Raw genomic sequence first — 27092 nt, 5'->3', positions numbered from 1 at the left:
AAAAAAAAAAAATCATAAACCAACGAAAACGGGCCATAAGTATTATACAGTTGACTATCGTAAAACACAATATGTGCATTTACTATATATTTTGGGTTCAATGAAGGACTTGATTGTTCACTTGAACAATAATTTCAACACCTACGGGTTTGGATAATATCTCATACCGATGTAGCCAAGTACTGACTGTCAATATCTATAGTGATAGAACTTGCTACTCGAATGTATATTGTGTCTGGGCGGATGAAATGATTGGGGGTGGCTCGGCGTTCTGTATCCGGCGTTATCTCCCCGGAGCCTCTGATAGATTAGCAGCCCCGGAGGCTGTCAGCCCCGGCCACATCTCCTCTATCGATGCATCCATCTCGCGGCTCACGGCTCTCGGCTCTCGGCTCTCGGCTCTCGGCTCTCGGATTCAGCGCGGTTCCACGTGCATCTGTTCGAGGAACCAATATACGTATCCATTTCCGGAGCAAGTGCATACCGGTATATTTTGTTACATATCTGCGTTCTACAGCGAAACAAGCTCGGACACTAAGTATAGCTTTATGTGGGGATTTATCTATTCAAGTAGTTTATAAATAATTATTCGAAATGAATCGTGTTTTTATAGGCATTCAAGAATGCTTATAATGTGTTGTTTGTGTCAAGTGGGAACTCTATGCCTGTTTTAGAAGTAGTTTTAATTGAGTGGTTTGTTTTAATGGATTGCTGTTCAAAGAAATTTGAGAGCTTTTGTTATTTTCAGTTGAAATTCGTAAGTCTTTTATAACTTGATTGATTGCCTTGTTTAATTTTTAGTGAACTAAATTGCGAATTTAATGAATCTGTCTTGTAAGGGTACCTAGACTTGAATGTATTTTGCAAATAATGATATTGCGAAACCATAACTCGTTTCTCACGACTCACAAAAACATTAAAGCCGATGATCGAGTTTTCCCCGAGAGCTGGAATGCGACGAATGGCATAACACAGATATCACGTTCTGATAAAAGTCACACTGACAATGATAAAATGGGATATAAAACATTTTTCGGGCAAACAGCGCGCTTTGTCACCTGAATGGACGCGCCGCGGGCTAGTTTCACGGAACATTATCGGATGACAAACGATGCCTTAGCTCCAACAAAGAGGGTGAACCCGAACTTTTCGTTGTTTTGTTTCCAGAGGCGTCAAAACATGCATACACAAGTCGAAATAAATTCGACAAATTTCAATGATAAAAGAAGTGATTTCTGTATATCGTGTCGCGCGCATGCGGAGACGATACGACACCTTCGTCCATCTTTACTGCTGCGGTTCTCCTCTGGCCACCACACGCAGTGCGCGGGTGAAAGGGACGGAAGCATTCTTAAAGGGTGTCATGATAAAACATAATAAATTAATTCATTCACAAAAGGTGTCTTCCAAAATATTTGACCAGGGAAACCATAATAGATTTGTGTCGGTTTAAATGTTGCCAACGCTGTAGGTGGTGATCTGTTGGGCAGGTCGGTCGTAGCCCTGGGGTCACTGTTTCCTGAGATACTCCACTGTTCACTGTTCAGTGTTCCAGTAGGGCATTCATCTCTCCTTTGTTTATTTTTAGGACTAACGGCTACTGGCTTACAGTTATTGTTCATATTTTGTTTGTCCCTTATTTTAGTAACATGTGAAAAAGCCATAAAAAATATTTTAATCTGACAATAATAAATATCAACTGCTTCGTAAAAATCATCTTATTTTTTGTTTGATTCCAGATAATTACTTTCATAAATATTTCAAGCCTTTATTAAGTCAAATTTTTAAGATTTTGAAGAACTCGACAATGGGGACGTACTTTATGTTATGAACATCGTGCAAGGATGTGGGTTATCGAACTGATGTTGGACATAGTCACTCGTGTTTCGAGACATAGTTATAAGGTCCATAATGTGGTGCTGGTTTTCGGCTTCGGAACCGTCTCTCAGCTGGTGGAACTCCTGGAGGAAGTGGAGAATGACGAGCAGTACATGGTATTTGATGTAGTTGACGATTCTGAGAGCGAAGAAGATGGATTTGGACTTAACAGCGATGATGATTCCCTGAGTGTGATTCGCGTCTTTTAAAAAAGTGTAAAATAACATATAAAACTCTTCAATGATTATTTTTCGTCTTCAAATATCAGTCGATGTTAAAATAGGTTTCACAATATAATTCACTTAGAAAATATGTACCCTAATTAGAAATGTACTTCGTAATAATATAGTAAAATGATACAGTTTTAGTACTTTTAATTACAACTTTTCTATTTTTTAGTATTTCTTACATTTTAGTTAATTAATTCCACACAGGGGATTTATTTCTCTCAAATCCTATGTGATGGAGGGTATTTTTGAGGAAGGAAAGGAACAAACCGGGTCTTGAAGAGATCCATGTTGTAGGAGGGAAGAAACACAGAAGCCGACAAATCCTTCCACATCCGAGCTATTTAACACAATATCGATTCGTAGAAGTGGCCGGTTCACAAGTGATAAATTTAACCTCCTTTAATATACCCCATGTACCCGCACGTTTTGCGTGTTTCAGGATCAATGACCCTAGTTCTTGGGAACATCTTTCATTGGAATACTGGTAGAACAAGAACAGCAACAAGGACAGCTTTCCCACATAATTCCTGTGCTCTAATATAGCATTCCTTGCAACTTTTGGAGCCCAGACATCAGGTGGGATTGATATCATTGTTCTACCGGTATTTCAATGAAGGATGCTCCGAGTAAATTGCATCATTCATTCCTGACACTGTTAGAACGACGAAAGCATCCCCACCTGACGTCCGTAGGTATATAAATTACATTTTTAAATACTCGGGCCACTTACTGCTGTATTTGTCACGAAACATTCAAGAGCGTAGAGTCACATTGTGCTACATTTGTCACCAACTCGTTACATCTATTTTTTACTATGGTCTGACATTTGGTTATAGAATGAGAGGACACCAAGCTTTCGCTTTGCATTTAAAAGTCTACCATAATATAATAATATTCAAAAATATTAAATTCAATGTCAAGCAGGATAATTAAATAATAAAAAATAAAAAATATATTTGAGAGATTTTGTATGTAACGTAATATTATATTATATTGTCTAAACCCGATGGGTTAAGCTTTTTATTGCGTACTGATCGTACTAGGTACATGAAACGTAAGTGATACTTAACTTAGAGATAATCTGTACAGAAAGATCACTATTTACTAAAAGTATTATGTGGTTAGAATAACCGAGGGGAAGATGGATATCATTGTACATGTGATGCCGACTGAATGCTACTGTGTAAATAATGTATACCCAGAACATCACAATATACTTTACACACTCCCGGTACATAATATAGCATGCACATAATGTGGAGGGATAACATAGGCAGGACCGCATTTACGTGCAGGCTTTCGAGGCTGCAGCCAATGGGCCAGCAAAACGAAATTGTTAAAAAAATTTAATTTTGAAAGCATTTCCTCGAAGGTTTTGACCACCAAGAGCACAATGTTTGTGCAATCTAAATTAGTTAACTTTTCACTAATACCACCTATAATGTAGAGGTGTAAATTTGTATTGTATATGATAATAAATAAAATCCTCTTCCATTTTTTCTGCCTAGCCAACGTGATTTTATTCAGAGCCTAAATAATCTCAAAATATTAACACTAATTCCGACAAATTATAATGCTACCGAACCAATGCCGTGTTTTAAATACAATGCAACAACTGTTTCCAGTAAAAAAAATACAAAGCAATCGTTGTACCACACGTTAAGAGGAACCTACAAGCCAAAAATGTGTATATTCTTGGTATACCTTATATCGTAGATAATAGGCATTAAAATCGCTTGACAAACGGACTCTAGAATCGTTTGATTTGAAGCACAAAACTGGTTCTAATTTATTTTGTAAATAATTTTATAAGAAAGCAAAAAAGTTAATCAAGTGAAACTGTCACAGATAATTTTAGCTATAATATTTTTTTTAAAGTTGTTTCCTTTATTCGTTCATACATTTCAATAAAAAAAAATTTTTTTTAGTAGTTTGCATTTATATTTTTTTTTTTGAGTAATTTATATATTTATTTATATTCTACTCAAGCAAAGCGATAGGAAAACCTTCAATTTATCTAAAGCATATTTTTGGTATTCATAATATACACCAATTCGTTATAAAGATTAATCAAAATAGTGCTTCAGCATTGAGCTTCGCCTTAATAGTTAGTTGCAGCATTTTACTATTAGCCAAAGATGGTTTAGCAAAATAATACTACAAAATAGAGTTATGATAATCATACTGAAGAAAAATGGATATAGGAAAATCAAAGAATTGTTGAAGGAATCAAATATATTGTCATTTAAATAAATTCATTACTTTATTTTTAATGTACAAAATATGTGATTGATTTGTTCTAAAAATGTTTTATTTAAAAATACATGTATTTGATGATTGTATTGGGATAAAGATAACTATTCTCCTTTGCAAAAACCACAAATAAAATAAACAAAGTTATAGCAATGTTAGTAAATCGTATTGGATACCTTAATGCTATTCAGTTTTAAAAAAAATATATGTCATCAGTCTCGGGTAGATCCTAAATTCGGCCCTGAAAATGGGGTGCGTAGTCAGCAGCTGGTAATTAATACTGAGACAGGCTGTCTTGAAGATCTCCCATCGTATAAATATTATCACATTTCTTTGAGATTATATCTTGGAAGATAACACACTTAACTTATTAATATTATTAGTAGTTCGGTGAACAAGTGGGCCTCGCATCGAAAGAAGTGTGTTTCTAATTTTTTTATCTTAATAAATCAAAACCAAAATTTACTATGAAATCATAAGATTTGTTAGTATGTACTGAAATACCGACGCACTTAATTATAAACGATACATATTTTAGGTGACATTTTTTTTTAAATTTCAAATTAGGAATTACAATTCGTCCAAAGCAATGACACTTGGTAGGCATAAATAAACCAGGTAATCTGAAACGCTCGAATCAGCCGTTTGCGCCGTTGTAGTTGGCGATCATGTCAGCAGTGAATCTAAAACGCTCGAATCAGCCGTTTGCGCTGGTGTAGTTGGCGATCATGTCAGCAGTCAATCTGAAACGCTCGAATGAGCCGTTTGCGCTGGTGTAGTTGGCGATCATGTCAGCAGTCAATCTGAAACGCTCGAATCAGCCGTTTGCGCTGGTGTAGTTGGCGATCATGTCAGCAGTCAATCTGAAACGCTCGAATCAGCCGTTTGCGCTGGTGTAGTTGGCGATCATGTCAGCAGTCAATCTGAAACGCTCGAATCAGCCGTTTGCGCTGGTGTAGTTGGCGATCATGTCAGCAGTCAATCTGAAACGCTCGAATCAGCCGTTTGCGCTGGTGTAGTTGGCGATCATGTCAGCAGTCAATCTGAAACGCTCGAATCAGCCGTTTGCGCTGGTGTAGTTGGCGATCATGTCAGCAGTCAATCTGAAACGCTCGAATCAGCCGTTTGCGCTGGTGTAGTTGGCGATCATGTCAGCAGTCAATCTGAAACGTTCGAATCAGCCGTTTGCGCTGGTGTAGTTGGCGATCATGTCAGCAGTCAATCTGAAACGCTCTAATCAGCCGTTTGCGCTGGTGTAGTTGGCGATCATGCCGGCAGGCAATCCAAGTTTATATCTATTCAGTGAAGAGAGTTTTCTACAAAAGTTTATTAATAATTATGGTAATTATTGAAATGCCTCAATATATTATTCCTTCGTGCTGCTCGAGAATGTCTAAGCATAGAAGGATTCCAAGTTGTGACTCCTGATAAGAAACAAGTGAATTGTGCTTTAAAAAGACTCATAGTTAATTTTGAGTTAAACTATATTTGAATAGCCTGTATAAATATTTAAAAAAAACACTAGTATCTACTTCACTTTGAAAATTTGAGTTAATCTCACTTATTCTGGCTCTGAGAAAATCATCTGAATTGTATTTAGGTTAAAAATATGTGTAGACACATACGTTCATATGAAAACAATCTGAAATGTGTTGTGTTTGTACAGAAAACTAAGACTTCTGTTAATCCCTATTTCTCATTTATTCTTTTGATAACTCCTTGAAATTCTAACCAACGTATTTATAAACTAATTAAAAAGCCTTTATCCTTAAAACAATATACTTTAAACCGTATCACATAGCTGTCATATCATACAAATGACCACCGACCACACTAGCGCCATCTGCCTCGAGCTTTCCAGATTACCATCCATTATTTTTTCAAACTTTCTTCATGCCGGTAGGTACCATAATATTGATTATTACCCGCCTCATAACACTGCCCAACCGGATGGCGCCATAGCTCCCCTGCCTGTACTGAAAAGGGTGCTCTTGTGAGGTGTAACATAAAAATAAAAAAAAATCCTGTATGGAACCATGATCACGCGAACTATGGCGGGATAATAAAGGCAGTATCCAAAAAGGCCACCATCTTAAACCGGAACCGGAACGCAACACATTCACAAGTGCCAAATGGTCCAGTTTATGCAGGACTTTGCTAAGCTCTGTTAATTACACATCACAATGTTGTATCTAAAATAAAACATTAAACATTTTTGTGAGCAATGTCACGTAGAGCAATGTTCTGGGGCTGAAGAAAGGGGAAATTGAACGTTCGGAAACTATTCAGCTCTGGTCATAAAAGTCACAGTCACAGTCAAAACTATTTCAAGCAACAGTTAGATTTTTAATCATCACACTACGAATGGATAAAAAGAACCGACTTGCAAAGTTAACTACACATTCAATTTGCAATTGTTTTCAGCAACTCGCCAACCAACCAACTTTGTATTGAATAAAACCTTTCAAATAAGCTGCATATAGTACACGTGAACTACGTGTTACCAAAGAAAGTACTTTTAAACCCAGGTAAGTACTCAGTACAAGAACATTTTAAACGTGAAGGGTAATGCCTGGTAATTACATGCGGCTGACCGAGCGTGCATTGCGCGGCCAGGTAAAGTGATCCGACTCAATTGGGTAATTGACAGGGGAAAAGTTGGCCGAATTTCGGTAATTCGATAATTTGGCGAAGACGTAACGGAAACCTCGCCTACGGAAATGGAAATTACCCGGAGTACACTAATATGGTCATTGGTCACACATTATTGAAGAAGACAATTTCGAAATGTAGGAACGAAATTTATTTAGTAATTTTCTACCCGGCTTTGCCCGATTTTTTTCTTATTTAACAATTGAAAAATAGCTGATACAATATACCTAAATAGCGTCACGATTTTTTAAAGTTTGTTGATGAGACTCTCGTCTAGCAATCAATCAAATTCAAATCCTGGTGTGTGGAATTAAATTTTTATTCAATTAATTTGTGTTATTAAACAATTTAAGATAGTAAATACAGGGTTTTCCAATAAAAGGTGTTATTTTGATATTCAATCGTAAAAGATCAATGGTTTCGTTGCTTGTGTGGCACGTAGCGCCGTCTTGTTGAAAGTAAACGTTGTCCAAATCAATACCATCTAATTCCGGCCATAAAAAAATCATTAATCATCTCTCTATAGCGCAATCCATTTAACGTAACTGTTGCTCCAGCCTCATTTTCGAAAAAGTAAGGTCCATTGACTCCGCCAGACCATAAACTGTACCAAACAGTCACACGTTGAGAATAGAGAGGCTTTTCAACAATAATTCTTGGGTTTTCCGAGCCCCAGATGCGACGATTTTGCTTGTTGACGAAGCCACCGAGGTGGAAATGGGCCTCATCACCCAAGATGATTTGCATTTAATTCATTCAAGTGAATTTTAATAATTTCGTTGTTGAAGCATGTATCGTTCCATTTTTATTAATGGCGTAGTTTTTAATTGTCGAGTGTTAAAAAACGACAGCTTTAAAAGTGACATCTACCGAAATAGCGGCCTATTCAAAATAACACCTCTTATTGAAAAACCCTAGTATGTATATTTGCGGTATGTTCCAGAGCGAAATATACTCTGGATCGCATCGCCCTGGTGTAAGACTACAGAAATTGAAATTGAAAGGTTACTTGAAATGGTTTTTAATAGTAATAGGTGACCAGATCTGAATAGCCAGATACTTCCCCATTTCCCCCCTCACAATACCGTCAGTCTTACAACGTACCCCAATTGGGAATACTGTAGTCTTACTGGTTCCAGACGGTCGGGAGCAATTGGGACTCTCGTGTGGTATTCATATAAAAAATCATGATGGAGATAAAAATAGTTTCATGAAGCCAGAGCTCTTTGTTAGAAAGTTTTTTTCTGCTTCAGCATATAGATTTTGTGTTTAATGGTCAAGCTCAAGAATTCACGTTTTCATTTCAAACGGGAAAAATTCCCACCAAATAAGGCTTTACATACTCATCTTTTATTCTGATTCTTGACATGGCCCGACTTAAGTATCTGATTCACTTGATCGTGCCATGTCTTCCTCGCCGACCCCGACTTTTTGCTGCCATTTCTTCGTTCACTCGCTCTACATGCCCAAACCATCTAAGGTCCTTTTCTTAATCTTACTCATTACGCTTACATCAGCCTTACATTCTTTGCGGATCTAGTTCATTTACTCTATCGAATTGCACAACAAACGACGAAAATCAGCCAAAACGTAATATTTATCGGGGGAAATGGAATTCTTAAAACTGTTATGAATATATATATATATATATATATATATATATATATATATATATATATATATATATATATATATATATATATATATATATATATATATATATATATATATATATATATATATATATATATATATATATATATATATATATATATATATAATACCTGAAAATATTAATTATTGCGCTTCTCCACGATTTAAACCATAAAAAAGGTCCCTTTCTTAATATTAGTCATTACACTTACATCAGCCTTACATTCTTTGCAGATCTCCACATTTTCACGTGATCTTACATGGTTTTACCACACATACACCTCAGGGATCTTATTTCTACATAATTCAGTCTACTTTTATTCTTCCTCTGCCAGTTCCATGCCTTACTGCCATATATCATGGTAATTATCAGTACTCCATTGTGGACCTTCGGTCTTCTGGACATTTTTGATAGCGCCAAACGCGTTCAGTCCTCCATTAACGGAGTTACCTGTATTTACCCTTCTTTAAATATCTCGGTCATCCTTCCCATCTATCGTTAACAGTATTTCCAAGTCAGCTTCAAGTATTAATCATTCGCAACTATATTGCACACTTTTTCGTACTTTCTATTTGTAAAATAAGTAAGTAGTCCAGAATTACCGTTACTAAATCTTACCTTGTATAAAAAGTGAGCTTTTTTATCTTTCTACTCCTCTCTTTCGTTATTAAAAGTTAAAGGTGCTAGTTGTGTCCTCATCGCCTTTGCTTAAATACTTAATCCGCCTTTTACAACTTCTGTAAAGCAAGGTGAAAGGGAGGGAACCACAAACGGCCACGGATATTCAACAATAATAATATGTAGGTACATGTTACATTCATGCCGGTCACAATAACAAGGATCTTGTTTAGAGCCTTATTGAAATGTTAAAGTGGTCTGGAGTGTATTCCGGGGATCTCTGGCCGCGGTCACTTCTTGGAACTGTTATACCCTCAAAGGATGTGGCCATTTCTTCGTGACCGCAAACACAAAAGTTACGATCTCAGAAAATTCTGAGGTTAACTGAGTGCCGAAATGAAGTCTTTCTGCAAATATATATTTTTTTTTTCGGATAAATGTTTATTTAAAATTTCGTTTTATTTTTTTGGACGTTATGATACCAATATGGATTAAATTGCATTGCACGACCCCTGCATGTGGCAAAAAAAACCTTTTTTTTCTTTTTTCGAACACATACAATAATTCCGATTCACAGTCCGCCAATTTTTCGAGAACTTCAAAATCATGTTTTTTTAACTGTCAAAAAAAAGAGTATTTTTGTTTTCTTATAAACAAGAACGGGTGGTTTTTACGACTCCTTCTCGAGTTCAACAGCTCAGCTATGGAACGATTTGCCGGCATCTATGTTTCATCCCTCCTAAAACATGCGTCTCTTCAAGTCCCACTAATTCCCCTCATCAAAAATACCTTCCTCGCAGATGACGTAGGCCCTGAGGAAAATTATTTGCCTCATGTGTGGAAGCACTAAGGAAAAAATGTTACAATTTCATCATTTTGGTCTTAATTCTCTGCCCGTGCAAATTGTCAAAAATCTGTCAAAATTAAAATGGTAAAAGAAATGGTAACGTTTAAAACGAAGTTGTTGTTGTTGTATCGGATAATGCGACCAATTTAGTTCTCTGAAATCATTCCCATTCTCAAAAAATTGTATCTACCTGGCGATCAATATATAGTCACTCTCGAAAATCGAGGTCACTTCACAATAGAAACTATTTTAAAATATCTGATGATAATGCGAGCAAAAATCTTACCAATGCAGACGTCTTATTGTAAACAAGGGAGCACTCCATGCCCATGAAAGAAAGTTTTCGTTAAGGCAAGTATTTAATTGACTGTTTGAGCTTAATTTAGACTGGAAAACTTTGTACAGTAACGAAATTCTTTCATCGTCGTTCCGTTCCCGGCGCTATGGTGATAGTTTTATTTTGACGCGTTTTTTGTGGCCCGGAAAAAAACGAGTCGGATATGTTTGTAAACGAGCGTCATAAAGTGTCATGTGACAAGCGTTTCTGCTTTAATGACTGTCACTTGTGATGAGATATTGTCACTCGGCTACCATGTTGTATCCAAGGTACAAGAAAATTCACAATAATTAGAACCGGGAAAATAAATTTCGTCTTAAATGGGCCCAGACCAAAAATCTGGAGGAACACTGTTGAAATATGGACAGGAATTAATGATTATGAACATACCTATTTTTTATGGAATATGTGCTGGTAAACGAGCAAGATAAATTGCCTATTATTACCTATTGCTCAGCAATTAATGAGTGCATGTCAATAGTCTTGCCGGGCAACATGTTGGCCGTAAATATTCCTATGTCCCGTCAAGATAGCCGTAATGTATGAGACAAATTCACCACACGACAAAACGATATCCTGCCACCAAAACTTGTACAAACTGGATAACAAAATCAGAAAATTAATTATTAATATTAATTGCGTTCAAATTTGCAGCGGGTAGGTGATGAACAGAGACGCACATATACGTAATAAAGTGAGAAGGAAATAGATTTGAGTTTACAATATTGTCCTAATTTTGGTAGCCGTTTGAACTCACCGGCAAGACATGGTAATACGTAAACATAGGAAATAAGTACTAAATGCTGAAATGTTCACGGCAATACCTTGCCGGCAAGAAATGGCCGTGGAAACTAAATGCCATATTGTCAAAGGTTTTCAGTAAATTAAGTAATAATATTTTCTAAGTAAGTAAATAATTGGGCGTATATTGTTATTTTTAAAGCTATTTTTGTCAATGTTCTAGATAGATTTTGTATCGAATAAAATTGAACATTTGCGACAGGATCAAAAAGGTGAAAGGGTTTACTAGATTATCAATATAGGCTGCCAAAATAGGAACTAACGAAGAACGCAGGCGTAAAAAGGGCGAAAGGTCGTAATAAAAGAACGAACAAGGAAACCGAAATTGCGATACGCCAGGTCGGGAGTTAATTTGACTTTTGGCCGCCTGCACAATTGTACGTTTGCTTTTCTGCACATGTTTTTTTGCAACATTAACAGAGCAAACAAGTTTATATACGTGTATAAACACCAACAAGGACCAAATGCACATGATTTCGGGGCAATAGATATAGTGAGTAATGTTCCGCGCGAGGCAATAAAACGCGCATAAATCAACGAAGACGCGAACTGAGAAGTCTGGATGTGCCGGGTACCTATCCGCTATCCGCTATCAGCTACCCGCGTGGAAACGTATTTATAGGATCATGTTTCGAATAAACTCAGCGAACTGAATGTGCACCAAACATCTGAAAACATGTTAACTAGCAAAGTCGACAAAAAAACAAATAACGAACGAGGCATTTTTACGTCAACGTTCATTCGGTAAGACATCAATTCCCCCGTCGAAATTATGCTTTGCATTAAAATGACTTGCGGAAAAATGTAAATTCAGCCATAAATATTGTTAAAGCCACCCAGTGTAGGATTATTTCGGGACATAAGGTGAGGCGGGTTAGAGAGTGATAGTTTTTAAATGAGACGGGAGTCTATCGTTAAGGGACTAACGAGAACTAGTGAACTGATGTGTTAATGATTGACTGTTGCGTATAAGGTTGAGTGTATGAAATCTCCATTTCACACGCTCAACTTAGGATGGGTGATTTACGGCGCCGTGCCGTACTTAATTAATGGTCTTTTGGAATAAGCACCAAATATTGGTTGACAAGGTGACATCGATATGAATAATGATACCTACACACAACATTGCCCTTGGTTGAGTGTTGATGGATCTTTACATCAAAAAGCTTTACACCATTTAAAGCAAAATAATATACGTAATTGTAAAAAGCATTCACTTTGTGGCTCATCATAATTAACAATAAAAACACATAAATTTGTAATTTGTTAGTTTTTAATATTCTCCTGACGAAGGAAGGGTTCTTCCAAAACCGGTAGAGTGAAAATAAAACAATAGTGGTCAAAAACAAATTTATGTGTTTTTATTGTCAAAATAATATAATACTTTGTTTTATAAGGTTCACTGTATTCGTGCATTCAGCAGAAAAATATGATTTTTTGCTTCAGTAAGAACTCTTAAAAAGTGAGCTGATGCGTTATGAAATTTGAGAGGCTGTTTAAGGGAGACCTTTTGACCTCTACAACTGGTCTCTCGACTCATCGTCTTGCGCTGCATTGGGAGAGATATATTCATATGACCGTCATTTCTGGCCATACTGACTCCTATATTCCAACCCCCCCCTTTCACACCTCTTCCTTTCTTGAACTTCCTCTCATTTATGTCAATAAAAATATCCTCCAAACAGCATTCCCAAAGATGAACATGCCTGTCACGGTTCGAGGTAACTTGGGTTCGAGTCCCAATTGCGACCGTTACCTTTTGATTTTCTGTGTCTGTTTCAAATTTACACTGATAGTTATTCAATAAGAAAAAAGCGTTGAAATCCGTATTCATATAAATAGTTAGAGTCAATTTGTTGAAAGTTTAATTGTGCGTATTTTTTTTAGGATAAATAAAATATGCACAAGCTTGAAAAGTTTTTGCTTGGTGCCATAGAATTAATACCTAATAATAAGTATATAATTAATACACGAATATTACTCAAGTTTGTGATAGGTAGCTATTTATCTTTCTTTTATTTGAAAGATACTTTATAAACATTCAATGAGATGATTTATTAAACATGGTCTTATACGGTTTCACGTAGTCGTTATTCAATAATACATAATGGTGATTCGTATTAGGAAATAAATAAATAATTAAATTGAATATTAAACAAGTTTACACTTTCATTTGGGCTGCCCGTGTACGCAGTGTGTGTGGCATCGGTAGCCATTTATTAACCGCTTGACGGCAGACTTCAAAATACAGTCAGAACAAATGTCTAAATACATTCCTTCGCTGAATAAGTGGCCATCTTAAAACTAGGGGAGTTAGGGGACTATTCTCGCTCCGCGTTAAAGTTTTAGCCCCTCTTTATTAGTCGGATAAGTTTCACAAACTCTCGGCTTGAAATATTAACGGTGTGCAAGAATAGTCCTTTTTGACACCTATCAGCGAGGAGGTGGGTTATTTTAGGGTGCCCGGGAGTCGTGCCCCGGGCGACCCGGCTGACGGATGCGCCCCTGGATTTATAACATTTTGTTGGGGAATTTGTGTCCTAATTTATGGGGACTCGAAGCATTGGCGTAGCAGAGGGGTGAATTAGGGGTGGCCCGGTTTCAAATAGGTTTACACTACACAGTTACTAGCAACCTAATTATTTTTCATTTCCTTTACACTGTATGTATTTACGTGTTGTCAATTATAATTTAATTAGCTTTACTAACCGGTTTCGCCGAGGTATTGATTTCTTGATAACTTTTTTTGTAATTTCTATTTCTTATTGAAAAAATGCTCCATGATCTGTAAAACTTTTAAATATTTTTTTATGTGAATACCACATAAGAGTCCCAACTGCTCCAACCGTCTACAGCCAGTAAGACTGGGGTATCCCCAATTGGGGTATGTTGTGAAGCTGATGATAGGTAGGGGAAGGAGATGGGGAAGTACCTAACTATTCAGATCTGGTCCATTTCAAGTAACGCAAGGCGATGCGAGCCAGAGCATATTCTGCTCTGGAACATGCCGCAAATATACTAGGTATATTTTATTAAAAATTAATTAATTGTGAAAATTTATTTGATAAAATTACTTGCACACGCCGGATTTACAGTCGCGAGCATTACCCTTCAACCACGGAGGCCTTTGAAAAAAAAACTATAATTGAAATGACCTTGCAAGTAATAGAAGAGTTGGAATTTTTTTATTTTTTATAATTACCATTAACTCACAAAATGATGTAAAATTTGCCTCGAAAATCATCAAAAATTAATTATTCTATGGCGTATATTTTATAATTTAAAACATAAATAAATTAGGTCGCACTTATCCGTACTGGATATTTTGGCCTCAAATCTCAAAAAAGGCCGCCCAGCCATTCCTCTTATTGCACACCGCCCTTAATGTGATTATCACAAAACGGCGCAAATATTATATGAAAAATTATACATTAAAGGGATGTTTGATTGAGGTGAACTAAAATGCTCTTTAAAATGTCTCTCCCCTCCAAAAATAAATGGAGATGACTGTTTATTATTATTAGTTAACTATAAATTAGGGCTAACTAAAAGTCCCATTTAAAATAAACCGTTTTACACCCTTCATACCCGCATTATAAGTATGTTCGCAATAAGTAGTTACACAGATTATTTGAGCCTTTTAACTGGTTGAGATTTTTCCGTTCAGATAAGATATACTTCCCAACATTGGAATTAATAATAATTTTATCAGTAAACATAATTGATGTACAATTTATTAATGTATTTGTGCACAAAAATTCTGTGCATTTAAGAAAACTACAATATTGACAAAATTATGTTAATGAAACTGAAAATCTAAATAGTAAAGAGTTAAGTATTTAGCGACCTTATTTAAGATTGGAATGTTCCGCTAATCGGACTACTGTTGTAACCTTCATACCTGCACGAAGAAAACCTACTGATATGAAATATTGTTAAAAAACGATTTGACAAATTTCTTAACAAATTATGCATCAGTATAAAGCACGAATATGCTAAGAGGAATTCTAAACACGTGTTCTTCAAAATAATAATAGTTTCTCATCTCGTTCATTATATTTATCCGGACAAGGGCACCTGCGTGAACACATCTTCAGATATATCCTGAATGACTAATATTTTACTAGGAAATTGTCATGCAGTCACATTTTTAACAGTATTTAAATAAAAGATTCGTATTCACTATTCTCCGTGCGTCTTGATTCTATAATGTAGGTAACTATATTTTTATATATATATAAAACCTATTTATGTATACGTTTGTTTATTGAAATCGAAAGTTAATTAAATATTAAATACAGGGTTTTCCAATAAGAGTTGTTATTTTGAATAGCCCGCTATTTCGGTAGGTGTTACTTTTGAAGCTGTCATTTTTTGACATTTGACAAGTAGAAACTACGCCATTAATAAAAATGGAACAATACACGCTTCAACAACGCATTGAAATTATTAAAATTCACTTGAGTGAATCAAATGCAAATCATCTTGAGTGATGAGGCCCATTTCCACCTCGGTGGTTTCGTCAACAAGCAAAATTGTCGCATCTGGGTCTCGGAAAAACCAATAGTTATTGTTGAAAAGCCTCTCTATCTTCAACGTGTGACTGTTTGGTGCGATTTATGGTCCGGCGGAGTCATTGCACCTTACTTTTTCGAAAATGAGGCTGGAGCAGCAGTTACGGTGAATGGATTGCGCTATCGAGAGATGATTAATGATTTTTTTTGCCGAAATTGGATGGTATTGATTTGAACAACGTTTACTTTCAACAAAACGGCACTATGTGCCACACAAGTAACGAAACCATTGATCTTTTACGATTGAATACCAAAATAACACCTCTTATTGGAAAACCCTGTATAATCATTGGTTTGAGGATGTTTTCTTCCATTTCAAGTCAATACTTGTCTGTTCGACAATTTTATTCCATTTTGAAACACATGTACCTGCCTTTAAATGTAGTTAAATGAACACTGTTTTCAAAAAAAAAAAAGTGGGTGTGTCAAGCCTACGCAAGACAGAAGTGAAACTTCTAGTTTCAGCTGATGCTTGGCGTGGCGCAGTTCGCTGGTGTCTGAGAGAGAGGAAAGAAGAGAAGAGAGAGAACGTTCGTGAGCGGCTCCCCCACCTCAACAAGGTTTCACTTCAAAAATGCCACAGCCGAGAATCGAACCTCGCTTAACTGATTGAAAGCCAACCACGCTGAGCACCAACTGTAAGCAAAGCCGCATAAATTGATTATATTATGTAGGTTCTGAAAATATGAGAGCTTGTTATGTTTTATAATGTTACCTACATCACACCCAAAATATAATATATTTTTAAAAATAATGTACAATGTACAGAAATAGAATCCCACACAAGATCGCGTAGTGCGCTCTAGCGAACGGATATTTTATCAGAGGGAGATAGTTTTAATTTTTTTTTCTGTAAATTATTACATATTATCAAAATAAATAAATTAATTAAATAAATGTAATACAATTATCATAATATACGGATTAGATAATAATTTTAATCCAACACAATAACGCAAAGCGCGCTCTAGCGGAGTAATGTTTTATCACAGTGAGATAAGTGTTTTTATTATTTTGCAATATTATTTTCTTTTAAAAAATGTTCTGACCTACTAAAAAATAAGATATTGAATGAAAAAGGCGTTAAAAACAAAAAAATAATGTGCGATGGCCGAGAATCGAACTCGGATCAACTGCTTGGAAGGCAACTATGCTGACCATTACACCACCAACGCCAGTTGTCGGGATGAGCTAAGAAGCATTTATATGTTACTTCAAAACTTTGACTAGATCAAATGAACTTTAATCGGTGGTGGGGGTACCCGCATTTTCGTTTCGGTCATGAGTCGGTTTTACTCCGGTCCTCGAAATTGCATGACGCGCGTAAAGAAGTTTCACTTCAAAAGTCTTAAACGTGTTGACAAATTACACATTCGTCGTTAGGTGAAACAGACATGAATACATAATGAAAGTTGGTTACCGAACTTACATTAACACTTCGATAACATCACAATCGAGTTATTTTCGATAGATCCATCAAAGCCAGCCGTATAATTACAAACCGTACTAAGTACGTTTCAATATTTTAAAGACCTTTCTGACGCGGTATTTATCGCCGTTGGCTAATTCAAATCCGGTGATATAAGGAATAATTCCAACCCCTCACCTTTCCCGCTCTCACTTGATGTTAACGAGAGCCGCCCACTCCCCTCGCACCCGTTGTTTGCGTTGGGGGGTGCGACTGCCTCCCACTCCGCCCTAATTGGCCCACCCTAGCGCCATGTTGGTTCCGCCAGTCAATGACAGTAGGATGCTGATTTCTGATGTTTCACCTCTAATATTAAGTGAATTATAACGTCACTTTGCATTAAACTCTGTTTCAAATCATCATGCGCTAATTAAAAAAATTGTTACATTCGTTATTTTTGGCTTGTAAAATAATGAAAAAAAAATCATTAAAGCAGTAAAGCAATTGATTGTTAAAAAGAAAAATAACACTATTTTGAAAACATGAACGCATTTTGGAATAATTTGCTTTTAACATGGACGTAGTTTAGTTTAGTCCACACCGTGTTTTGTTTACGTCATAAATGTATTATTGTCTATCGCGTTTGAATTACTTGGAAATATTATTAAATGGATAATATTATGTATCGTCTTTTACTACTTTTTATGTGAAGAGATGTATTTATAGAACAAAGATGAGAGAAAAAATAAAATAATTAATGTTTTTTTAATGGAGATTTTTTCCTTCTTTCAGATAACCAAATTGAAGATCGATAGCAACCCATTCGCTAAAGGATTCAGAGACTCTTCGAGACTTACGGAATTTGAAAGGTGAATATTACATCGAATTTGTTATAAAAAATAACTAATTTTGAGCAGAATTTTCAACATCAAAAAAGTATTTTTTTAAATATCAGAATTTCATTCATTATAATATACCTACATAAGATCTATAACGACTTGTAACAACTTAATATGATTAATCGATTATAAATTCGAAACAAATCATCACGTCATCATAATGGCCGGAGTGAACTGATTTAATGAATATGAGAGACAAGAGTGAAATGATTGAGTGAATATGAGACAAGAGTGAACTGATTGAGTGAATATGAGAGCCAAGAGTAAACTGATTAAGTGAATTTTAGAGACAATAGTGAACTGATTGAGTGCATATTAGAGACGAGAGTGAACTGATTGGGTGAATATGAGAGACAAGAAAGAGTAATAGGATTGCTCGAAATTTCGAAGAGAAATTGAATTTTATTTACTCAATATAACCGAGCAAGTATTAAGACAGAATGCAATTTAATCGTATGAGCGCACGTAGCTTTCGAATTTTTATAATAACCTGTAATGAGAAAGTAAAGATTTATGAAATACTTTCTTTTGTTTACTAAAAGTGATGGTGGATTTTGGAAGAACCCAACTTTAGTGCGTACGAAAGTTTAACAATAAAGGTTTTTTTGAAATCGGTCGACAATAACTATTAACTTAAATGACAAGTCACAAACACCTATAATTTTTTTCAGTTTATATTCATAAAATCGTAATATAATTAGATATGTGTTATTCTTATTATTTTTTCTCTTATTTTTATAATTGAAAGTTTAATTTATTTTTATAAAATATAAATGTTTTCGATATAAAAGTCATAAAAGTAAACATACAAATCCGCTCCCTTAGAAAGCAATCGATAGTCTCAAATCATTTCAAGCTTCCGCCCTCCCCACACCGATGACCCTCTTCCTCCATTTCAATATGCACCACCCCGCCACTTCGCTGCTGGCCATTATTGAGAGCTTAAAAGCACATTCGTGAATTGTTTATTTTCAAGTGAAAGCTTCATGCAGTGCTACCGCCCTCCCTGGTGGCAGAGCCCCCTCGGGCCCCCGCAGCCTCCGGGCCCCTGGCCAGACCTCCCCCCAGGCTATCCTAAGTAAGCTCTCCTTCATTATCCCTTCTTACACAGCCCGAGCTTCTTCTTCTTCTGGATTATCTACCACCTAAATCCCAAGCTTTGCGCTCGCTCTTCATTCCAAACTCTTCAGTCTAACATCTAACACCTAAGCAAGCAACCATAATCTAACCACTCTTTGTTTTCGTCTCATTTTTATTTACAACATTATTTATCTACATTTATATACAAATAACTAAGGTTTTGTTCTTTGTACAAAAAGAAACTTCGTCTGAATAATTATTGAAGTTTTTTTTTTCAAAAGTGTAAAAGTCAAATATAATTTATGGTTCTTTTCGTTGAGTTATGTGTAGTTTAGCAATAGTTCCTAATAAGTGGTTATTAAAGTTCACCCAAGGTGCTAGGTAAAATATAGGTTCAGGATGCAGGTAAATTCTCTAGTTGATGTTTCGTATATATTTTTGTCAATGTTTGGATGCAGGTAAATTCTCTAGTTGATGTTTCGTATATATTTTTGTCAATGTTTGGATGCAGGTAAATTCTCTAGTTGATGTTTCGTATATATTTTTGTCAATTGATATCTGTATCTGTTTTTTCTCCTTAATTAAAAAAAAAAAAAAAGGATACCTCCATTCAATCGGGTCATCGATAGTACTTTTTTTCCTCTCAATTTCACTCATAAAGTTATGTTTTTCTTTAATTATTATTTTTCTTAAATGTATTTTATGCGGAAATGGTTTATGAATCGAAAATAAAGTAAAATTTAAAAAAATCATTTTTGACAATGGCAATCTAAAAGGATGATCACTAATTTATTGATATTTTCAGGGAAACGATGGAGTCAATGTTAGCTGAACAGCAGTACCTGCGCGCCCCTCTACGGCCCTTCGAGCTGGACACCCACAACAACAACCTCACCCTCGAGGAGAAGGCGCTCCTGGCCGCGCGGTCACAGCTCTTCCTGCGGGCAGCGGCCGCGGCTGCAGGCCCCTACGCGCAGATGGTGGCACCAGGGCTACCCGGCTTGTACGGCTTGCCCGGTGGGGCTGGCGCCCTCTGGGGTCAGTGGGCATGTCTCGCGGCGCATCAGCTGCCCCGGCCGCTGTACCCTCCGCTGCCGCCGCCGCTCTCGGCGCCCCTGAGGTATTCCCCCTATCCGCCGCAGCGCAGAGCTTCTCCCGCGCCCGCTCCGCACACGTCTGATCGTGTTTCCCCGGCCTCGTCGCCGGACCGGGACATGCCGCCCCAGAGCCCGACCTAGGCCACTTACTTACAGATGATTCCTTGTGATACGCGCCGAGGATCTTTTAGGCGCTCCTGTGTTGTCTAGACTTGAACTCTACATTTTATTTAATAAATAGGAATGTTTTTAATAGACTCTTGTGATGATAAAATCGATAATGTCAGAAAGAAAGCTGCATAATATTGTATGCAAACAAAGATAAATTATTTACAAAAATGTAAATAAGATTTTTCAAAATGTAGTCGGATTCGATTTCTTTGTGATCATTGAAAAAAGTATGATCGTGCCGCTTAGAGCTCCGTTGTGGCATCTCTTTCTGATGATGCGTTGTTTATGATAATTAAAAATTGGTTACAACGGAGCTATCAGCGGTATGTCTTTGCATCACTGTTGTTCTCAGCGCCTCTGACGACAATCGGAAAAAATCTCCCAAACTATATTGTACATACATTTTATTGTGTAAAAAGCTACTAGCTTTAAATGTTGTAATATAAAACTATAAATTCGTTAGGTAATTCTCATATTTTTGAACATCAGTATTAAGTTAACTTTTCGTGATATAATTTTAATATTATAATTGTAAACTATTCTCAGAAAAACCTACTTTGTGTTATTATTTTGAGTCAATACATATTCCTAACTGCATTGGCTTTTGGCGAGACGATAACTGTATAGTCCAAGCCGTACACAGAATATGTTAAGTGATATATTTATTATTTATACCATACAAAATAAATTAACGAAATTGTTTACAACTATTCCAATTACAAAACACACTACTAAATAAAGTAATTAATGTTTGTGTTCATATTTACAGTTTCTTAATAGTTTTCATCTGAATGTTGATTTATCTTATTGCTCAGCAAAAAATAATTTATTCAAATATAAATTAATTTAATTGTTCAACGCGCATAAATGCTTCATAAAAATATCACAGTGTGTGTACTTACCTAAAACCGTAAGAAGTATTTATAAGAGAATAAGTAATTTGTACATATTGTCAATTAGACAATTCTATATTGAAAGTTTAAGTGGCTCTCTGTAAATAATGCTTGGTAAGAATATATGTTTAATATTTAAATCGTTAATTAAAACTATTATACAATATATTATATTATTATTTGTAATTTATAATGAAACAAAAAATGATTCCTGCATAAACATGTAAAGATTTAGATAATTTAGTGTTATAAATGACAAAATAAATGTTCGTTATGTATATTACTAGAATTTGGAGTTTAAATTTATTTATGTTTTTTTCCCTAAATCCTTTGCTCGAGATGAGCCGATGACATTTTAAAAATTGTAACTAAGTACGGGTTGTTTTACAGAATTTGAACAATTCATCAATTTTTAGTTAATATTGAAGTTTTGTGATCATCCAAGTACTGTGACACAACTGGCTTATGTTGAAATAATAACAGAACTTCAATAGAACACATAACGAGAATTTCCCGTGAAACAATTCATTCTAAGGGCGGATTGTTTTGGAGACGGATTGAACAATTCTGTGAAATATTTTTTTCAAGTTCTGTTATTATTTCAGTTCTGTCAAGCAACTAATCTGTAATTATATAATAACAGAATTTGAATAAGACTTTCACAGAACCCGAAAATGAACATTGAAATTTGATGAATTGTTCAAATTCTCCGAAACAACCCGTCCTAAAAATTTTCCCCTTACTTTTTATTAAATAAATACTCAAACAAGTTTCCATAAAATATTAAAACGATCATTAAACTTTTTTTTACTAATCGATACCATAAGAGTCCTAACTGGTTAAAGCCATTGAAACTATCTTATCCATATGAGGCTCTAAGGGGAATGGAATGAAGGAGGGGAATGTTAAAATAAAATAGGCATGGTTATTCAGATATTCTCATTAAAATAGCTGAATATAATTAAATCAAACCAAATTTCTAGGTTAAATTTTAACTTACACTCTGTGTCAAAAAAAGTGGTATAAATTATACGAAAATTTGTATCGAAAACTTAATAAATATTTAGAATATAATATTAAATTTTGTTTACTAAGTGTCATTTTACTGAACGTGGCATTCACTTTCTTCTAGACTTGGTGTGAAATTTATCACTCTTGCTCAGAAGCCGTATTATATCGCGGCGACCACACAGATGGCGTCAGTCTCTTAAAGATATAAATTCATTAGCAGCCAACACCGAGCTTCGAATTGTTGTTCTGTGGAACATCTGAAAAATCCTGAGAAATAATGATGTTCTAAATGATCAAACCCCGGTACAAATAGAACAAGAACTCAAGTGCTTGGGCGCTAGTGAAATTCTGAGACGGAAGGTCATTAATGAGTAAATAGGTAGATGATCTTTGTTGGATTACTAATACAAAATAATTAACGTTAAATATATAGGTATAATATGTTTTTTAACAGGCTTCCTAAAACTTTCTGGGAAATTTTAATGGTCAATTTTCAAAACTGAAGTTAAAAAATATTTAAGTAAATTAGATTAGTTAAGGTTAGGTTAGGCTTTACAATCAGAAACCTTATGCAGTTCGCGATATTGTAAATAACTAAATGTGCACGGAGAAAACTGATAAAAAATACTATTAATTTATTAAAAATCTGGTCATATTATTCGTTTTCCCGTCAAGAACGGGACTGCGTGCCTTTAACAGGAGAGAGTTTCTAGTATCAGTTAAAAGCTAATGTTTAATGGGAACGGCGGAACACGTGTTCATATAAATACTGATATGTCAAATGTCTGTCGTGATATTTATTAGGAAAAGAACACGTGTTCGATATATTTTTAATGAGTTATAATTTATCAGGAAATCAGCATGCTATCACCTTTTTAATGGGATCATCTTTCTACGTGTCTAAAAATGTAAAAAAAAGATTACTTTAATTTCGTAGTAGAATTTTCAGACTTTTTAAGGTCATTTTGCTAAATCCTGAGATAGAGCCTAGGAAATCATATTTGTACAGCGCCCTTTTAGTGATTTTTCACAAAAACGGCGCTATACAAATTATCCGGTGAAATTTTGTAAGGCTGAAAGAAATTGCGTAGGGAAAGGAGAAGAGAAACCTCAGAAATGAGGTCCTGTAGCTCTGGATCCAAATGAAACGAGTTCATTTCAAGCGTGAAGAAAATAAATTATTCACATATTTGCACCTCGTACCTGAGTGAATTTTGTATCGCTCTATCGAAGACATCGAGAATCGAATATTTGATGACTGTCGAACACCTGAGTTACCCTAACTTTTCTTTAAACTAACGATGACTCTCAAAGCCTTGAGTTAACCTAACTTTCGTTTATTTTAAGACCCTTAGAGACTTGGATTAACCTAATTTTCGAATACTATATGACTTACAAATATTTGAGTTAACCTAACTTTCGTCGATGACAATCAAAGACTTGAGCTAAGCTAATTTTCGATTATTTTATGACTTTTAGAGACTTGGGTTAACCTAATTTTCGAACACTATACGACATACAAAGAGTTGAGTTAACTTAACTTATCCCACTACTCTCCTTAACTTCCTTACTTTCTTCAGCCTTATGAGGCTTCTACTCCCAAGTAGATTGCAACAGTTCTAATGATGACTTCAATGTTGTACTCGAAAGCTTTAAGCAAATCTTTGGATCTTACCAAACTCTAGATCCTTGGATCAAAAAAATACTAATATCGATAGTGTGTCTCTCTGTGTGTGTAACTCTAATTCAATGGACTCGGATTTGCTTCGAATTTACGTGTCACTTTCCAAAACGAAACTGATGTGTGTATCAGACAGGCAATAAAATTCGTACTAATAATAATATAATATTTAAACGGAAAAAAACAGAAAATTATTTTAATAGTCATTTGCCAAAAGATTGGAATGATATGTCAAGAATTAAAACAAGCGAGAAAGTACCTACCTACCTGTAACATATTACATTTCCGTGAATGTTCTTTACATAAAATTTAAGCTTCAGAAATCCTATAATAATTACGATATCATGTGATTTGTTGGAGTTTGGATTTGGAGGGTCTGCGCTAGTCATTATATTAAAAGTACTGAAACGCAAAACAAAAAAAGCAGCACCCATTTAAGTAGGTAAGTAAGCACCAAACAAAATAAATGATTAGACATCAATTTGGCAGAGAAACATCACACTTCCCGGACCCATTGTGCCGCTAATCTCCCAGTACCAAAGTGATTGTTTCCTCCGGGCCATCGCCTCGCCCTAATCTAGCAGGGTTTGAGGGTGTATTGCGCCCCGCTGGTGAGTGGAGAGTGTAATATCTTTATAAATCGACTCCCGCCAGATTATTTCACGCACAGTTCACCCGCTTTATTGCAAGTGGGGTTATTGTTGAATTACTTTTGTGCTTCTTTAATCTTGTGCAGGCAACAAACAGTATTATTTTTTAAGATTATAAAACAAACTAAAAGCAATTTTTTTTTTTCATTACCGTATTAATTTTTTATGGCCTCTGTGGTCGAGGGGCAAGACTCTCAACTAGTATGCTGGAAGTCGCGGGTTCAAATCCCGGCGTGCGCAAGTAAATTTTATTTGATGAATTTGTATTATTTGACAATGTAAAAATAATATACTGGAACAACCTACTTGCGGCACGTTCAAGAGTAGAATATACTCTCCGTATAGCCCTGGTGTAAGACCACCATTCAGAATTGAAACATTGCTTGAAATGGTATTTGGTCATGTTTGGTGACCAGATCTGAATAGCAAGGTTCCCTGCCTTCCTCTTCTACATCTCGTTCCGCTCCCCACTACCTTCAGCCTCACAACATATACCAATTGGGGATGCCATAGTCTCAATGGCTCCAGACGGTTGGGAGCAGTTGGGACTCTTGTGCGGGTTCACATAAAAATAAAATTCAATTATCAAACGACTTTGTGTAGTAGCGGCCTCCAACAGGCGTAAAATAAATGCCTTTTCTCATTGCAATTGCAATGCAATTTCGTGGTGTTTGAAACAAAATACTCTTTACATTTGGTCTGACTAATAATTATCTACTAAGGTGTATCTATGGGCACTTGCAAATATTATAAATACTTTTTAATAAAATATCTACAAACTGCCAGCACATAACGAAAGCACCATAAATTTCCAGGGTTGGCAGAAAGATGCACCGTGGGGTGACGAAGAAAAGCTAAAATCAGATTGTTATTGCTAATGTAAAGTGTGTCGCCCGAGGCCCCCACAGTATAATACTATAGTAAAGATAGTAAAACTTGTATGGCGTGTAACGTAGCTTGTAGGGCATGCAGCATAGCTTGTAGGGCATGCAGCATAGCTTTAAGGGCATGCAGCATAGCTTGTAAGGCATAAAGATGTAGATGTAGGGCCGACAGGACAACCGGTAGGGGACAAGGCCCTCCGGGACCAGAATGGCTCCCTAGCAGGATTAAACTGCTAATTTTCCAATGCATGAGAAATAATAAAGACATTGTGAATGGGGAAATTGGGGAGTGAATTTTTGCTGCGCTTTTTCGTTCAGTGCTATCGAAACAATTGAGATTTCACTGAGAAAATCATTTTTGTTCAACCAAAAATTGTATGCACGTTTCTAGTACACTGTTAAGGTACTAACAGGGTTAGTACCTTAAGGCGATGCACTACGTCGTGTAATATTTTAAATCAAGCCGCCATCAATAACACCCCTTACGTAGATGGCGATAAGGTTTAAATTCCCGCTTAACACCATCCGCCTGTTTTGAATTATGCAAGAAAAAAACATCGCCAAAAAGTGCCTTTTTATTTTATTTTGTGGATGTTAGGGATAAATATTTATTTTTTTCCGATCATTTTATAAATAACTTAATTTTCCACAAAATACAATTAAATCATAACCCAAAATGGGTTCGTAAGTAGGAGATTTTGAACTTTAAAGCAGTTTTCATAGGCCTTATACATTATTTTTTTCTGGGCTTATAAAAAGACTTATCTAAAAAATACTCGATTATTTCAAAGGCCAAGATGTATCCTACTCGCAGTATTTAAAAGCATCTGAAACATTTATAGGCGACAAAATTTTCAAACCAAAAATACATGATTTTGCATTACTACGTATTGCATCGCCTTAACTTAGAAGTTTTTTGACGATAAATGAAACAGTCAGGTGAATTATTTAGTATTTATTTATTAACTAGTCCCTATTTTAGGGGATTTTACATGTTTTTAGAGTAAATAATAAGTAAATATAAACAGTATTTATTCTACTCGTACTTAACTAAATTGACTCAGTAAAAATCCTTTAAATTTAAGTTTTTTGACTTTAAGTGATAAATTGAAGATGACCACTGACTCGGTATAATTATTTCGCTCCATAAGTATTCTGGGCGATGAGGAATACATTTGGTAGTTAGTCCCAGAATTTTCGCACTGAAATAAATGACGACTTCTAGTATTATGCAGTGGAATCCGAAAGCTTATCAATGCTAGCATTTCTAAACGTTCAATAGCTTGCACATGAATATTGTATTGTGGGTTCCAGACGTTAGAATTGTACTCAAGATACTTCTAATAAAAGCAATTAGTAGTTTAATACACTTAATATTATTGAAATTTCTAGTTTTTATCTAGTATTTTTGTATCAGATTATATTGAAAAAAGTTGTAAAAATAGTTGTATCAAACGGTATACGTAATGGAACG

At 35.5% G+C, this 27092-nt stretch overlaps 1 protein-coding gene across 1 annotated transcript in view; it reads left to right on the top strand.

Moving 5' to 3' along the window:
* The window catches only part of LOC149424254 (uncharacterized), an 89252-nt gene extending 67856 nt beyond the window's left edge, over positions 1–21396 (top strand). The window contains exons 5-7 of the mRNA XM_089631237.1: positions 18045–18121; positions 19128–19229; positions 20037–21396. Of these exons, the coding sequence (XP_089487363.1) occupies positions 18045–18121; positions 19128–19229; positions 20037–20469 (612 nt within the window). The 3' untranslated portion in view covers positions 20470–21396. The remainder of the gene's footprint in view (positions 1–18044; positions 18122–19127; positions 19230–20036) is intronic.
* Positions 21397–27092: the final 5696 nt, after the last annotated feature.

The sequence above is a fragment of the Hesperophylax consimilis genome, chromosome 4, assembly GCF_061612785.1.
Source record: "Hesperophylax consimilis isolate HC1 chromosome 4, BYU_Hcon_1.0, whole genome shotgun sequence".
Lineage (NCBI taxonomy): Eukaryota > Metazoa > Arthropoda > Insecta > Trichoptera > Limnephilidae > Hesperophylax > Hesperophylax consimilis.
The sequence above is the reverse complement of the archived record's forward strand: the minus strand, read 5'-3'. Positions and strand labels throughout refer to the sequence as shown.